The sequence below is a fragment of the Meyerozyma guilliermondii genome, genomic scaffold (assembly GCF_000149425.1).
Source record: "Meyerozyma guilliermondii ATCC 6260 scaffold_2 genomic scaffold, whole genome shotgun sequence".
Lineage (NCBI taxonomy): Eukaryota > Fungi > Ascomycota > Pichiomycetes > Serinales > Debaryomycetaceae > Meyerozyma > Meyerozyma guilliermondii.
The window spans coordinates 281,265-295,047 of NW_001809799.1; the positions used below are offsets into that span (position 1 = coordinate 281,265).

The 13,783-nt window shown below is 45.4% G+C and overlaps 8 protein-coding genes across 8 annotated transcripts; 6 read left to right on the top strand and 2 right to left on the bottom strand. All coding sequences in view use genetic code 12, as the record gives it.

Annotated features, from left to right (window-relative positions):
- Positions 1 to 7: 7 nt before the first annotated feature.
- On the bottom strand, positions 8 to 736 carry PGUG_01338 (uncharacterized protein; the record flags this gene model as incomplete). Its single annotated transcript, XM_001485617.1, has 1 exon — positions 8 to 736. The coding sequence occupies one exon, from the start codon at positions 734 to 736 to the stop codon at positions 8 to 10; it is 729 nt and encodes a 242-aa protein (XP_001485667.2).
- Positions 737 to 1,124: 388 nt separating this feature from the next.
- PGUG_01339 (uncharacterized protein) lies at positions 1,125 to 4,019 on the bottom strand (the record flags this gene model as incomplete). The annotated part of the gene is made up of 1 exon (XM_001485618.1): positions 1,125 to 4,019. The coding sequence occupies one exon, from the start codon at positions 4,017 to 4,019 to the stop codon at positions 1,125 to 1,127; it is 2,895 nt and encodes a 964-aa protein (XP_001485668.2).
- A 170-nt stretch (positions 4,020 to 4,189) lies between these two features.
- On the top strand, positions 4,190 to 6,385 carry PGUG_01340 (uncharacterized protein; the record flags this gene model as incomplete). The annotated part of the gene is made up of 1 exon (XM_001485619.1): positions 4,190 to 6,385. One exon carries the CDS (start codon positions 4,190 to 4,192, stop codon positions 6,383 to 6,385), a length of 2,196 nt encoding a protein of 731 aa, XP_001485669.2.
- Positions 6,386 to 6,615: 230 nt separating this feature from the next.
- Positions 6,616 to 8,079, top strand: FUM12 (Fum12p; the record flags this gene model as incomplete). The annotated part of the gene is made up of 1 exon (XM_001485620.1): positions 6,616 to 8,079. One exon carries the CDS (start codon positions 6,616 to 6,618, stop codon positions 8,077 to 8,079), a length of 1,464 nt encoding a protein of 487 aa, XP_001485670.2.
- A 235-nt stretch (positions 8,080 to 8,314) lies between these two features.
- PGUG_01342 (uncharacterized protein) lies at positions 8,315 to 9,358 on the top strand (the record flags this gene model as incomplete). Its single annotated transcript, XM_001485621.1, has 1 exon — positions 8,315 to 9,358. The coding sequence occupies one exon, from the start codon at positions 8,315 to 8,317 to the stop codon at positions 9,356 to 9,358; it is 1,044 nt and encodes a 347-aa protein (XP_001485671.2).
- Positions 9,359 to 9,492: 134 nt separating this feature from the next.
- On the top strand, positions 9,493 to 10,920 carry RIT1 (tRNA A64-2'-O-ribosylphosphate transferase; the record flags this gene model as incomplete). Its single annotated transcript, XM_001485622.1, has 1 exon — positions 9,493 to 10,920. The coding sequence occupies one exon, from the start codon at positions 9,493 to 9,495 to the stop codon at positions 10,918 to 10,920; it is 1,428 nt and encodes a 475-aa protein (XP_001485672.2).
- Positions 10,921 to 10,985: 65 nt separating this feature from the next.
- On the top strand, positions 10,986 to 11,726 carry PGUG_01344 (putative serine hydrolase; the record flags this gene model as incomplete). Its single annotated transcript, XM_001485623.1, has 1 exon — positions 10,986 to 11,726. One exon carries the CDS (start codon positions 10,986 to 10,988, stop codon positions 11,724 to 11,726), a length of 741 nt encoding a protein of 246 aa, XP_001485673.2.
- Positions 11,727 to 11,815: 89 nt separating this feature from the next.
- ABD1 (mRNA (guanine-N7)-methyltransferase) lies at positions 11,816 to 13,558 on the top strand (the record flags this gene model as incomplete). Its single annotated transcript, XM_001485624.1, has 1 exon — positions 11,816 to 13,558. One exon carries the CDS (start codon positions 11,816 to 11,818, stop codon positions 13,556 to 13,558), a length of 1,743 nt encoding a protein of 580 aa, XP_001485674.2.
- Between the last annotated feature and the right edge of the window lie 225 nt (positions 13,559 to 13,783).

A 13,783-nucleotide genomic window follows, 5' to 3' on the forward strand; every position in this document is an offset into this window, starting at 1 on the left:
ATCTATGTTACAACTCTCCTGATGTCAGAGATTCCAGTTCAAGTTTCTGTTCAAGGTCTTCCTTCTGTTCTTTCTTCAATTGTCTTCCAAACCGCAAGTACCATATGGTATGACTAGCAAAAATTCCCAACTCCATGGCGAGCACAATGGCATACAACACCATACTCATGATATCCATGGTGCCGAACACAATACTGAGAAGCGAAAGAAAAGCTCCCATAGAGTCCATCGTCAAAAACACAAAGTTGATGCCTATAACTCTGCCCTGGCGCTTTGCTAACTCGAAATATGGAGGAACAAGTCCCACGGCGAGAAGCACAGATGCAATTATGCCAATCACGAGCATGGGCCAATGAGTACCATGTTCATAGACCGGACGCAACCAAAGGATAAACCCAACCTCAAGTCCTACCGCTACAACAAGGAATGCAATGCTTTGCAACAAAATGTTGCGTGTGCTCAATTTCACGGGTGGATAATACAAGGTTTGGATCCATGAAATGACACAGAAAAATGTGAATAATTGTGGTTGGATTCGAAGGGGAATTGATCCGTTGGTTCCAAAAAAATAGATGGAGAACGGGACTCCACTGGCAGCCCAGAGAAACATCATCATGGGTGGAAGACCTTCACATTCCTTTTTACGGTAGTTTCTTATAATCTGGGGTACCAACTGGATACACCAGCAAACCGTTCCTATGGTGCCTAGGACATTTTCTGCCACTGCGTTGTACATGGCTTATTCGTGGAAAGTGTATGACTTTAGTAACTGATTCTGACTTCTGTTATCTGTTGGCTTTCCATCCTAATGACAGCTTTTTTCTTTTTATATGATCCTCACTTTGTTCGCGCGCAAAATTGCTCGATGGACTTTCCGAATTCGGGACCGGAATTAGAGCCACCATCGAACATCTGACTAAAATTTTCAAAAAACGAGCCACACCATGTTTGACGTGTTAAGTAAATACACCCGCGTCGCGCCACTTGCAACGTAGTGATACTCATACGAACACAAATAGGATTGTGACAAATGGCTGCGAATTGTCTGTGATCATAAGAACTGTGATTTTGGGAGCTGATTGGCCAACTCCTAAATTTTTCAAGCACTAAGCCTTCTCCCTTCTCTATTCCGAGTCAAACTCAAACCCATATTCGTCATCCACTGAACCCTTTGACAGAAGACTCAGAATTACGGCTTGAGGAAGAGTGCTGCCGGTATATAGTGCCGGAAATTCCCCTTTCGGGCTAACGGAATTTGATTGCGCACCCGATTCAGGCCTTTCTTCCTGAGGCTCCAAATGCACCTCGTTACCAGGTGGGTTATAAGTGAGGCGGCCCGATGAGTCTTTGTGGAAAAAACTCGCAGGAATCTCAGAGATCGCATCTTCAGAATCGCTCTTCAATTGAGGGCTGCGAAAAGTACTTTTGAGCCTTGTAGGTAGTTTTGCAACCACCTTGTTCTGTTTCGCAACTGGTCGCTGAATCGTAGATTTTGGCCTGAAAATATTTTTTTCACTCACGTCGCTTAAATTGATGTCGCTTTCGTCCGAGGAAGTTGGTACAGCGATGAGATTCAAAATTTCTTCCTTGGCTTTTTCCTGGTTTTTCGTGCCAAAATTGTCCGGCTTCGCTGAACTAGCAGGTTTTGGACCAACTGAATCGTCCAGCGATTCATCTTTGACGTTTATGTAGTCTTGGATTGCGTCTGAGGTGCCAGCTTCGTGGGAACTGTCAGGTTCAAATCCACCACCTTCAGGTTCAAACCCACCACCTTCAGGTTGAAATCCTCCAGCTTCAGATCCTCCAGTTTCAGGCTCAAATCCTCCAGCTTCATGTTCAAACCCACCAGCTTCAACCTCAAACCCACCAGCTTCAACCTCAAACCCACCAGCTTCAACCTCAAACCCACCAGCTTCACCAGCCTCTACCTTCTCTGGCTCCTCTGTGACTGTTCCATGCTCTCGTATCAATCGTTCTGAGATTCTCAATCTCGTCAAGAAATGCTTCCAGTTTCTCAATGCTATCATTTCCACCATTTGTTCCAGCTTTTCTCTTTCCTCGTCGAGAAGCTGACCCAAAACCAACTCCACGGCTTCTCTATATTGTACGTCGAAAACTATTCCGCCCTCTTTAGCAGTAGCTTTGCTTCCCTTACCGAAATCAAACTTGACTACTGCCTTGGCATAGTCGATTTGCAAGATTCTGGCGGTTTTTTCTAGCAATTTCAACGGTGTGGTTTTATCAGCTTTTAGCAAGTATCCATTCTCAGGCAACATGGTGGGAACATAAACGTCGATATTTCCATACGCATTCTTGGGGACTTTTCCATCTTCAATTGGAGGAGGAATGTACAAACTGGTCTGAAATTCAGCATAGAGTCTCCCATCTTCCTCGTCGTCGTCTTCGGCATTTTTCTTTGTCTTCACCTTCAATGCTTGTGCTCCAACTTTGAGAACCCTTCCTCTCATATACCAACCTCTTGCTGATCTCAACTGGTACACATGTGCTCTTTTATACACCGTCATGACAGTAGAGTTCTTCTTTGTGCGAGAACGAAACGTACCTACTTTGCTGGTAGCATCGTCTGGGTAGATGACTTCGTTCAGACGAAGTTGGCTCTTCAAAGCAAATAATGGGTGGTTTTTAAAATCAGCAAGACTATTGGGCATCCCTTCAGCTTTGTCTCTATCGTGAAACTCTTTGAGCTCGTAGGCATCCACGGAAGTCACTTTATCCCGTCGAATTGGTGAATTTGCTTGTCTTATCACTCGATTATACCACGTAACTTCCTCATTGGATCTAGCTTGTATCCGCTTCCTCGACGTTTTGGCATTGAACTGATAGCTATACCTTCGTGTGACATCCTTCACACCGCCTAGCTGATCATAAGCAATGACATATGTCATTTGGTTTCTGGGGTCAGAACTTGGAGGCTCAAAAGAAGTGCGTCTCCGCATTGGAGCAACTTCAACTGTCTTGAGGGTAATTGGGTCAATGCTGACCCACTTTTTCAGGTACTTGTTCCACACCTCAATCCAAAAGATGGGGTAGGACGACTGGTCGACAGGGTCTGAGGTGGGTTCCGCAAAAGTGGGCTGCTGCCTTTGAGCAAGTAGAAACTTTGCTTTTGTTGAATGGGTTTCGTCTGTGCTATTGACAGGTTCTGGTTGGTTTTCCATCGGCTCTGGAGCCTTTTCGACGGCTAGCGAGGTGTAATCCGGAGGCTGTAATGAGAACACTAAGCGAGCCCGAAGTCCTAAGGAACGCAAAAGACACACAAACCCTTGAGCCCCAAGGTCACGCGAGCCGTTATGGGCAAGTACCATTCTCTGGAACTTGTCAAAGGTCATGTTTCTCTCGAATTTCTTCTGCACCATCGAAAGTTCTCCCCAATTTTTGCGAATCAAACCACGCCTAGTAACGGTGAATTTTCGGGAATAATGGAGCATCAAGTTTCGAATTCCGTCGAGAAATCGCCGGGACTTGACCATGGTGAGCGCATCGGTGTCCTTTTGGTCTAATAGGGCCACAATTGACTCCGGAACCGATTTTCGCATTGCTTCCAAAAGCACATAATCGTTGCACCACCGGTTTCTAATTGCTCCGTGGCACATCATCGCCACTATGTACCACTGGTGGATGAGTCTGCGTGTTCTGCGCTCGTCTCGAGACACCACCACTTTTTTGGGAGGGGCTTTTTTGTGGTGATTAATGGTGATGGTGATGGAGTCATCTTTTGGTGCAGCCGGCTCAGAAAGATCTGGTAACACATTTCCGAGCTCCACGTCTTCGAACTCGTCGGAATCGAGGTTTGAATCCGAATCTGAGTCGCCGACTGACTCAATTTGTTGGGGGTTTGGAGTGGTACGGCTGCTGTCTGTGTCTACAATTATTGGCTCTGGAGTTGGTTCTGGGGTCTCTGAAGGGTTGTTTCGCTTTCTTCGCTTCCGGGACTTGTCGCTGGAACCCATACTTTGTGCGGCTTCACGGAGCAACAAGGAATAATTTCTGTCTTCCATCGTAGCTCATGTTGCGAAGATGAAATCGATCGCACTAAATATTCGCGCTGAAAATCAGTAGCACTAATATTATCGCTGCGAAAATCGATCGCACTAAATAATCGCACTGAAATATAAGCCATTCACCACCCATTCCAAATACACACTTTTGCACATAGAGCCATGCGACGATGCTTGGAACCCTATTCCGACCCCGACTATCTCGCCAGATGCTTCTGGTGACCCAAAAAAGCCCCGTTGCCTGGAAAATGGTACACACAATGGCATCTCGAATCATCGATAAACAGCATAGACTCATGTATAGAACCCTTGAAAGGGAAAAAACCCGGTACAAAAAGAGCAAAATCGCCTTGAATCCTCGAATGCGTGATCTTTTGGTATACTTGCACAAATTTAAAGACGGGAACGTTCACCATATTCACTTGAAGTCTCCATCTCATCAAGCCAAAAACGCCGAGCTTCTCGAAGCTGTGGTTTTTCACATCATTATGGCACTCCATTGCATCAATAACAACATTCCAGTGGAAAAGCATTACAGAGCGTCACTCGAAGAGATCAAAAGGCGAAAAGAGATTAGCCGAATTTCGAATGAAGACCTCGACTTCGACTTCGACATCGACTCCAATATTCAATCTTTGGTCGAAAAATTTACCATAAAAAATGAAAGTTCCCACAGCCAAAGCCATTTACATGATACCCAAAGGACCCATTTGCATCTTTCTCTACAAATTTTCAACACACTTTCAGACTACAAATTTCTGGATTTGGTTTCTTGGATTGGTTCGGTTTCGGCACCATCTGTCCTAGACAGCTGTAAGTCGCTAGCCACACTCACGGAAATTCCACCATTTGTCACCTCAGATCTACTCCTACGTACACCAATGAGCCCAGCAGACCTCCAGCTCCAAATCGATGTCTGGTACCAATTTATGGCAGACATCACCACCGCCTATCATCACCGCAATTCGCATTTGAAAGATATCATCGATAATCTTTTGTTCTATTCTGTGGTTCACGACACCTCCTTGCTCCCAGACGTCTTACATCGAACCCTTGGCCATCTTACCGACAAGAAAAAAGCGTTCCACTTTCCCTTTGTAAATAGCGAGTATTTGAACAAACTCATGTGGACGCTAGCTTTCGACTTCACGAGGATCTCGAACCAAAATCAACTTGTCAAACTGGTGGTTTCGGCCCAGGAAATCATCGTCAAGTATATGGCTACAGTTGGAAAAGTCAGGTTGAAGCTTGAGGGCCACATGGGAGTTGTGCTAGCTGTGAACTCGATTTCGCAAACCAAGGCTCGGCGGTTTTTCACCATAGCTGAGCAGAAGTTTGTTGATGGGTCTGTTCTTCTGAGCCGTGAAATGAGCTGCTACAATTTCACCAAGACATACTTGAGCGATACCCCGGAGTCCCTACTCGATACCTTCAATTCTTGTGCCATTGACAACTTTCATTCGGCCAGCTTGTGGTTCGCATTTGTCACCAAGCTTCGCCAGTTCGACTTGATGACTGTAGCCCGCTCGAAAAAGATTCTTGAGGAACTTGTCAAGCACAGCGATCGTCTTCTCATTACCAAAGATATCCTTCTGGTACTTTTGTATCCATTGCAAAGTTTGAAAAGCATGCATGAATTCATGCAAATATTGGGAAGTGGTCAAGCAGGGCACAATATGGTAGCGGCGCATATTTCAGTGCTAACTCCCAAGTATCTTGCGGCACTTTATAACAATCCTGAAGCTGACGTGGTACCAGACTCGTTATGGAATTTTGCTGAAGAAGTAAAGGCTCTCCAACTAGCAAGACACATTTATGCTAAAGCCAAAAAGACACCCAAGTTGGTGGGGATTATGCTCAATGGTGAGGCAGGTTTACAACCCCAACGGATATACGACTTGTACAAGACGGAGCTCACGGATCGAGGTTTGTTTCCAGACGAACAGTGTCTACTTGCATTGATAGTTGCAGCCAGTAGTTCGCTGGAAACTGTGCTTATGTGGGGTAACTTGTATGCTCCACAAGTGGCCATTAGAGAGTTCAATATCTTTACTGCTGGCAGCGACAAACGGTCCTCGCGGTACCTCCGTCTTAGCGACAAGCTCTGGCAGCGGTACATTGCAATGCTAGTTCAATTTGACTATAATTCAGAGTTATCTACCATTTTGCAGCGATGGGTCGAGATCGAGTTCCAGCCTTCTCCGGAAACTTTGATGGCATTGTTGCGGGCTCTTCCCGTAGACTTTGCGCTGCGGTGTATAAGCCACTTTGAGAAGCTCAGGAGAGAAAGTATAGGAGACCAGTTGAAGGGCCCAAGTCTGTGGTCGTGGCCGACAGTTGAGGAAATGAGACAAAAAAGAAAATGAAAATGAAAGTGGAATTTGGAAATGGAAATTGGAAAAAGAGTAGAAAACTTTAGGTAGAATATGTACACCAATTACGTTTTCATTTTATATATCTTGTACAGTTTTTCTCGTTTTTTTTTCTAATTTGCAACCGCTCGCTCTCGCTCACGGTTGCTTGGCCGAGCCTCGGTGCCGGATCGCGCGCTCATTGGTTCTGTGAAAATTTCCCCGGATTCGAACCTCTCCGTACAATGTTAAGATACGCCAATCCCGTAAAAGTCCAAGCCAGAACCTTTGCATCGACACTGAGCCTCCTCAAGGGCACCAGAATCGAAACCGATGCTTTTGGTGAGATCGAAGTCGACTCTTCCAAGTATTATGGTGCTCAGACCGCTCGGTCGAAACACAACTTCAAAATTGGCGGACCTGCTGCTCGCATGCCTCTTCCTGTGGTTCATGCCTTTGGAGTTTTGAAGAAGTCGGCGGCTATTGTGAACGAAGAGTTGGGTGCTTTGGACCCCAAGCTTTCGAAAGCGATCCAACAAGCTGCCACCGAAGTTTCGGAGGGTAAGTTGGACGACCATTTTCCTTTGGTGGTGTTCCAAACTGGTTCCGGAACCCAGTCCAACATGAACGCCAACGAGGTGATCTCAAACCGTGCCATTGAGATCTTGGGTGGCGAATTGGGATCGAAAAAACCAGTTCACCCTAATGACCATTGCAACATGTCTCAATCTTCCAACGACACTTTCCCCACCGTGATGCACATTGCTGCTGTTTCGGAGATCAGAAAGTCATTGCTTCCGGAATTGACCAAGTTGCGTGACCTGTTGCACGCCAAATCCGAGGAATTTAAGGATATTATCAAGATTGGAAGAACCCACTTGCAGGACGCTACCCCATTGACTTTGGGCCAAGAATTCTCTGGTTATGTCCAGCAGTTGACCAATGGTATTGAACGTGTGGAAAAAACGTTGCCAAACTTGCTGAAGTTGGCTCAAGGTGGTACTGCTGTAGGAACCGGTTTGAACACTCGCAAGGGCTTCGACAAGAAGATTGCCGAGCAAGTTTCCAAATTAACTGGTTTCCCATTCGAGACTGCTCCCAACAAGTTTGAGGCTTTGGCTGCCCACGATGCTGTTGTGGAAGCCAGTGGGGCATTGAACACCGTTGCTGCGTCTTTGTTCAAAATTGCCAATGACATTAGATACCTTGGTTCCGGTCCAAGATGTGGCTACGGAGAATTGTCTCTTCCTGAAAACGAACCAGGTTCGTCTATCATGCCCGGTAAGGTGAACCCTACCCAGAACGAAGCGTTGACGATGGTGGCTACTCAGGTTTTCGGAAACCACTCTGCCATCACTTTTGCAGGTGCTTCGGGTCAATTTGAGCTCAATGTGTTCAAGCCAGTGATGATTGCCAACTTGTTGAGTTCGATCCGTTTGATTGCCGACGGCTCGGCTTCGTTCAGAGAACACTGTGTGGACGGAATCAAGGCCAACGTTGACAAAATCGAGAAAACTTTGCACGAATCGCTCATGTTGGTCACCGCATTAAACCCCAAGATTGGCTACGATGCTGCGTCCAAAACCGCCAAGAACGCCCACAAGAAGGGATTGACCTTGAAGGAGTCGGCCTTGGAGTTGGGTGTGTTGAGTGAGCAGGAATTTGACGAGTGGGTGAGACCAGAGAAGATGATCGGACCCAAGGATTAGGCTGCGAATTAGAATATTTATTGGTCAAGATTTCAATTGATGTAGTCTACTATTCCATCCCATTGTCTTAGTACTTCTTGTACTTTATATTTCTTTCTCTTCTTTGTCTTCTTTTTACTTTTTGTACTTCTTGTATTTTTGCTCCATAGTATCTCTTCATTCTTGTGTTCCTGTATTTTGTATTCTGTATTCGCATTCGATTCTGATCTCATCTTATCGCACTTTCCTCTCTACAATGTCGGTATCCAGCCTCTTGGAGCAGATCCAGAAACGGGGAAAAGTGGTGAGTCGGCCTCCTGAGGCTGGGTTGTCTTCAAAATCTACTCAGAACCAAGAAAACCGACCGGCAAATACATCAAAACTTGCCTCTTCGTCGCAGCCAGCGCAGCGCCAAAATCGTACTGTCGATCCAGTGGTGGCCAGACTTAAGGAAGCACGACGGCTAGAGATGGAGCAGAAGGAGGCCTCCAGAAAGGAGGCAGGAAAACAAACAAACAAGAAAATTGGTGCAAGAAAATCGTCTGGGTCAAGTACCACATCCAGCTCAGCAAATGGAAAGAGTTACGGACAACCAAAAACTTCTTCCACAGCCCAGAATGCTTCTGTAGCACCGGCGGCCCGAAAAAAGGTAAACTACAAGGATTTAATGAAGAAAGCAACCACCATTGACAACAGCAAACTCTCGTTGAAAATTAAAGCAAAGTCACTGCTGCCACCCAATCGTCTGCCTCCCATTCGTTCGCCACCCATTCGTCTGCATTCCCGGCCCGAACAACCAGAACCTTCCAAACCTCTGGCTCTTACCTCTAAAAGTGTCGTTTCTAGCGTTTCTGGACGACAATTGCATTCAACAGACCGTCAGAAAGCCAATAAAAACGGACCCAAAAAACCAGAAACTTCCTCCAGACCCTTGCCACGAGCACCGCTACCCGTCCGCCAGCCGTCAGCAAAACTCTCTCAATCGCTCAGTAGCCGTCGTACAAATGATAAAGAAGACGACTCGGATATGCTGTCTTTCTTGGCCTCGGATGACGAGGAAGAACGCAACCAAGATTACGATAGGGACGAGATCTGGGCTATGTTCAACCGAGGCAAGAAGCGAGCGGACTATGAGCGGTATGACGACTACGATAGTGACGATATGGAGGCCACCGGAGCCGAGATTTTGGCCGAGGAAATGAGATCGAAAAGGACGGCTGAATTGGAAGATCGCCGCGAAATGGAGGAAGAGCTTCGGTTAAAGGCACTCAAGCGCCAGCGAAAGCAGAAGAATGGTTGAGAGAATCTAGGAGTTCAGGGCTTGAAAGTAATAATTAGCATATTTAAATCTTCGCGAAATTTTATAATTTTGCATTCTCAGCTTTTCAAATTAGCATTCAAAACTATAGTTTTGTTAACACAAAACTAGCTGTAATGGACCCAGACATCTTCCCCAGTCTTCATTCAGTCACCAAGCAGCTCCGCCAACAATCCTTATCCCTCAAAAATAGACTACAATCCATTGTCCATGATGCCAAATTTGTAGAGTCTCTCGACCTACCGGTATTGGTGCCCAATGAAAGATGCGGTTTATGGTACGTTCCGCCTCAGAAACGTACAGATTCGGCCTACTTCAAGTCTACAGATGGCCATATGAACGAATGGGCTTTTTCGTTTCGAAGATTAAATATCCACTTGCTTCCCTTGTTGCAAAAAACCGAAACAATTGCAATTGTTGATTCCACCAGAAGAGGCAAATTGATGCCCGATGCACTTCTGAAAACTACTCCCATCTGGTGTGCTGTTATATCCACCATAATGGCCAAAAGAGGCTTTTTTGAACTTGATAATGTCCTCTATACGCCTCGCTCAATGGTTTCAGAGAGCGAACACAACGAGATTGCAAAAAAAATCAACCACTTTGTTTTGGAAGCAGAACGACTCCATCTCTTCGATAATGTGGAGCTCGATAAGCCTATAGTTCCTTGCTGGATATATCCTGATAACGAAGGTGAGGGCCGTTTTGGGGGCCGTTTCGAGGGCCATTTTGGTTCTTCATCGTACCGCATTCAGTGTGTCACAGCGTCCAGGAAAGCTTCTGGAAACTCCTATGCCACAGCTGTTCATGACGGAAAGAGCATATCTTGGAATTATGTACAAGGAGCAGCAGACGACCATGAATTGTGGATCTCAAATGAGGTCTGCGAAGGAAAACTCAATGCTGATTTATTCTGGAAAATTTTGGACAAAAATAAAAGCCTGTTCATTGATTCGGAAACCGGATACTTATACGACTGGCTTACTGACGAAAAATTGGTCAAAAGACTTAACGAAGCATATTTCAACATGGATTCGGACAGTTTAACCTCACCTATCTCAGATATTACATTCATCGAAAACGACGAAAATGACACAGGGATTGCTCTTGGAGTCATCAAGGAACCGCTACTGGTCCAGTCATTACAAAAGAGGTTCAATCAGGTGATTATTCTTTCAGAAAAAGAAGTTTTAGCTGATGATAAAGCAGTAAAAGTTCACCATTACAAGCTACAGTCTTCCAAAAAAGGCTCCAAGCAACTCAGAGCGATTCTCCCACTGCTTATGGGTCTGATAGACATTACCAATACAAACAAAGTGCTAATTGCTTGCGATACAGGTACAGATTTGGGTCCTGGAGTCGCCTTGGCCATACTATGCAAAAATTTTGATAGTGACTGGAAACAAAATTGTCCAAGATATATCGATAAAGATACAGTCAGACGTCACAGCGCCGCCCTTGCACATGTCCGGAGGATCAATCCCAGCAGAAACACCCTTCAAAGTATCAATACCTACTTGATGGGCACGGCCGGTCCTGCATAATACACAAGCGATTTTTCAATTTGCAATCTCAAATTTGCAATTTATCAGCTGATTAACTTCTGTCAATGCGGTTCTTGTGTCTTCCTGGATACCTCCAGAGCGGCAAAATCCTAGCAGAAAAGTCGTCTGGCATCAGGAAAGCATTCACGAAAAAGTTGGGTTATGAACTCGACTATATAGATCCTCCCATCGTAATCGGTTCACCTTCAGATTTGCCTTTTTCGTTAGGCGACGGTGCTGAGGCCGAGGAAAGATGGCAGGGGCTTGTGGACAAGAATGCCAATCGCTGCTGGTGGCAGCATGATCTGTCTGGGCTGAATCTGCGTCCATACGTTGGGTTTGACGAAGCGCTTCGTTACGTCACTGATTATATTCGGGACCATGGGCCCTATGATGGCATTTTTGGGTTTTCTCAGGGCGCCGCCATGGCTGCTATCATTGCTAATCGAGAAAATCTGGTGAAATTGGCGTTGTTGGTGCTGCCATTCGTTTTTACCCAAGCTCGCAACGAAGACGAAGACAGAGTTACTCTCGATTTTGACGTCTCCGATGTTCAAGAATACGCCAAAAGTGTCCGTATTGTGCCCGGCTACGAGCAATTGTACGAAATAACCAATGAAAGTTTGCAAAGTGTTGTCGTTTACGGCAGTGAAGACCTGGTGGTTCCTGCTATAAGATCAAAATACCTTGCGAGTATATTTCAAAATTCCACAGAAATTGTACACGACGGAGGACACCTCGTTCCGAACAAGAAACCCATAGTCAACCAGCTCGTTGAGTTCGTCAGCGGCCGCAACCACTTGTAAATAGGTATACGCTATAACCCAGTAGAACACCCAAACACCACCACTCGATATTGTCATTAGCGTACAAAATCATCAGCATCAATACTGCGATGTCAGGATCAAAACAGGGATCCGAAAAAGCGTCCATAACGAGTCTAATAGATAGTGAAGAGCAAGGAGATGAAGCAACATCAGTAAGCACACAGAATCAAAGCCCAAAAACCCAAATTACACAAACGGAAAATGTTGAGGTTCAAAATAGCGATCTAAAAGTCACTGAAAACAAACCAAAAAACACTGAAATGAAGCCTACAGACCCAAATACAAACGCTAGTACCACAGAAAACACCCCTATAACCACTAGCAATGCCCAAGTTTCCGAGAAATCCGAAAAAACCGTGCCGGCGTGGATGCGAGAACCGGAAGAAGCTCAAAATCGGTACGACCGATACGTTCCGAGGGTCGATAATAGACGAAGGGGAGAGCCCAGGGTGGCAGAAGTGCGCCAGGATCCTCGGTATGCGAAATATTTGCGTCAGGACCAAGAAGAACGACGCATACGACGTCCTGATGACGAATATGAAGGCGACCATAAGAGAAGAAGACCCGAAATGGTGACCCAGTTTGACGACCGAAGACAGGGGACTCGAAAAAACCATCCTGGTCAAGCAGGGCAGCTGGAAAGTGAAGAAAATGGCGACGAACAGCAGGGCGACGATGAAGAGGAGACTCCTGGCAACGAAGAACCAGTAGAAGCGCAACCGTATTCACGTCTTGCGACGTCCGTTCAGTCTACGCAACACTACCACACGTTCCAGAGCCATATTGCCAACAAAGAGAACAAAGATATCAACAGTATTGTTCGGTCGCATTACAACCAGCGCACGATCCAGTCGAAAATGCAGGGCTCTCGAACCAAATCTCCCATTTACAAGCTCCGGAACTTTAACAATGCGGTCAAATACATGCTTTTGGGCAATCATGTACGCAAAAATCCCAATCCCGGACTGCCTACGGTGATTCTCGACATGTGCTGTGGTAAAGGAGGAGACCTTAACAAGGCTGAATTCGTTGGCGCCGATCAATATGTGGGAATAGACATCTCAGACGCTTCGGTAAAAGAAGCTTTCCATCGGTACCGGCGCAATAAAGCTCGGTTTATTCCCAGAGACGGTGGTCGAGCCGGCCAGAGAGATTCACGAAAGTACAATTTCGAAGCATGTTTTGCTACTGGTGATTGTTTCCAGCAATCAATACCGGAAATTTTGGAACCCAACTTCCCGGGAATCGTCAATGGTTTGTTTCCAGTAGACTGTGTTCTGATCCAATTTTCAATGCATTATTCGTTTGAATCCGAGGAAAGAGTGAGGACAATGCTCAATAATGTTTCCAAATCTTTGCGTCCTGGAGGTACTTTTGTCGGCACTATTCCCTCATCTGACTTTATTCGTGACAAAATTGTTAACAAGGATTTCCTTCCTGGAACAAATAATAAGTTTGGCAATGAACTTTATTCTGTCACATTTGACCGAACTCCGCCATCCGACGGAATATTCCGGCCTCCGTTCGGGAACAAATATGACTATTTTTTGAAGGATGCCGTAGACAACGTTCCCGAATATGTTGTTCCCTTCGAAGTATTCCGGCTGATGTGTGAAGAGGTAGGTTTAACTTTACGCTACAAGAAAAATTTCATTGAGATTTTTAACCAAGAAATTCCCAAATATTTTCACAAACTTAATCGCAATTTGGTAGACGGAATGAAGAGGGCGGACGGCAAGTATGGGGCGGAAGGGGCGGAAAAAGAAGCCGTTAGTTTCTATTTGGGGTTTGCGTTTGAAAAGCTTGGTTGATGGTTGCAAAATGGTGGGCTCGGTTCAAATTTTTTTTTTTTAAAATAAAATTGGAGAATTTTCACAAAAAAAAAGAATATTTTTTATGCAATTAAACGACATATACCAGTATAACGCGTTGTGTATTATGCACACCAAGCACATAATATACATATAGATATATATGTGTCATGCATTGCTAATCATATTAGGTCTTGTATGCAATGTATGATGCACAAGCAGGGC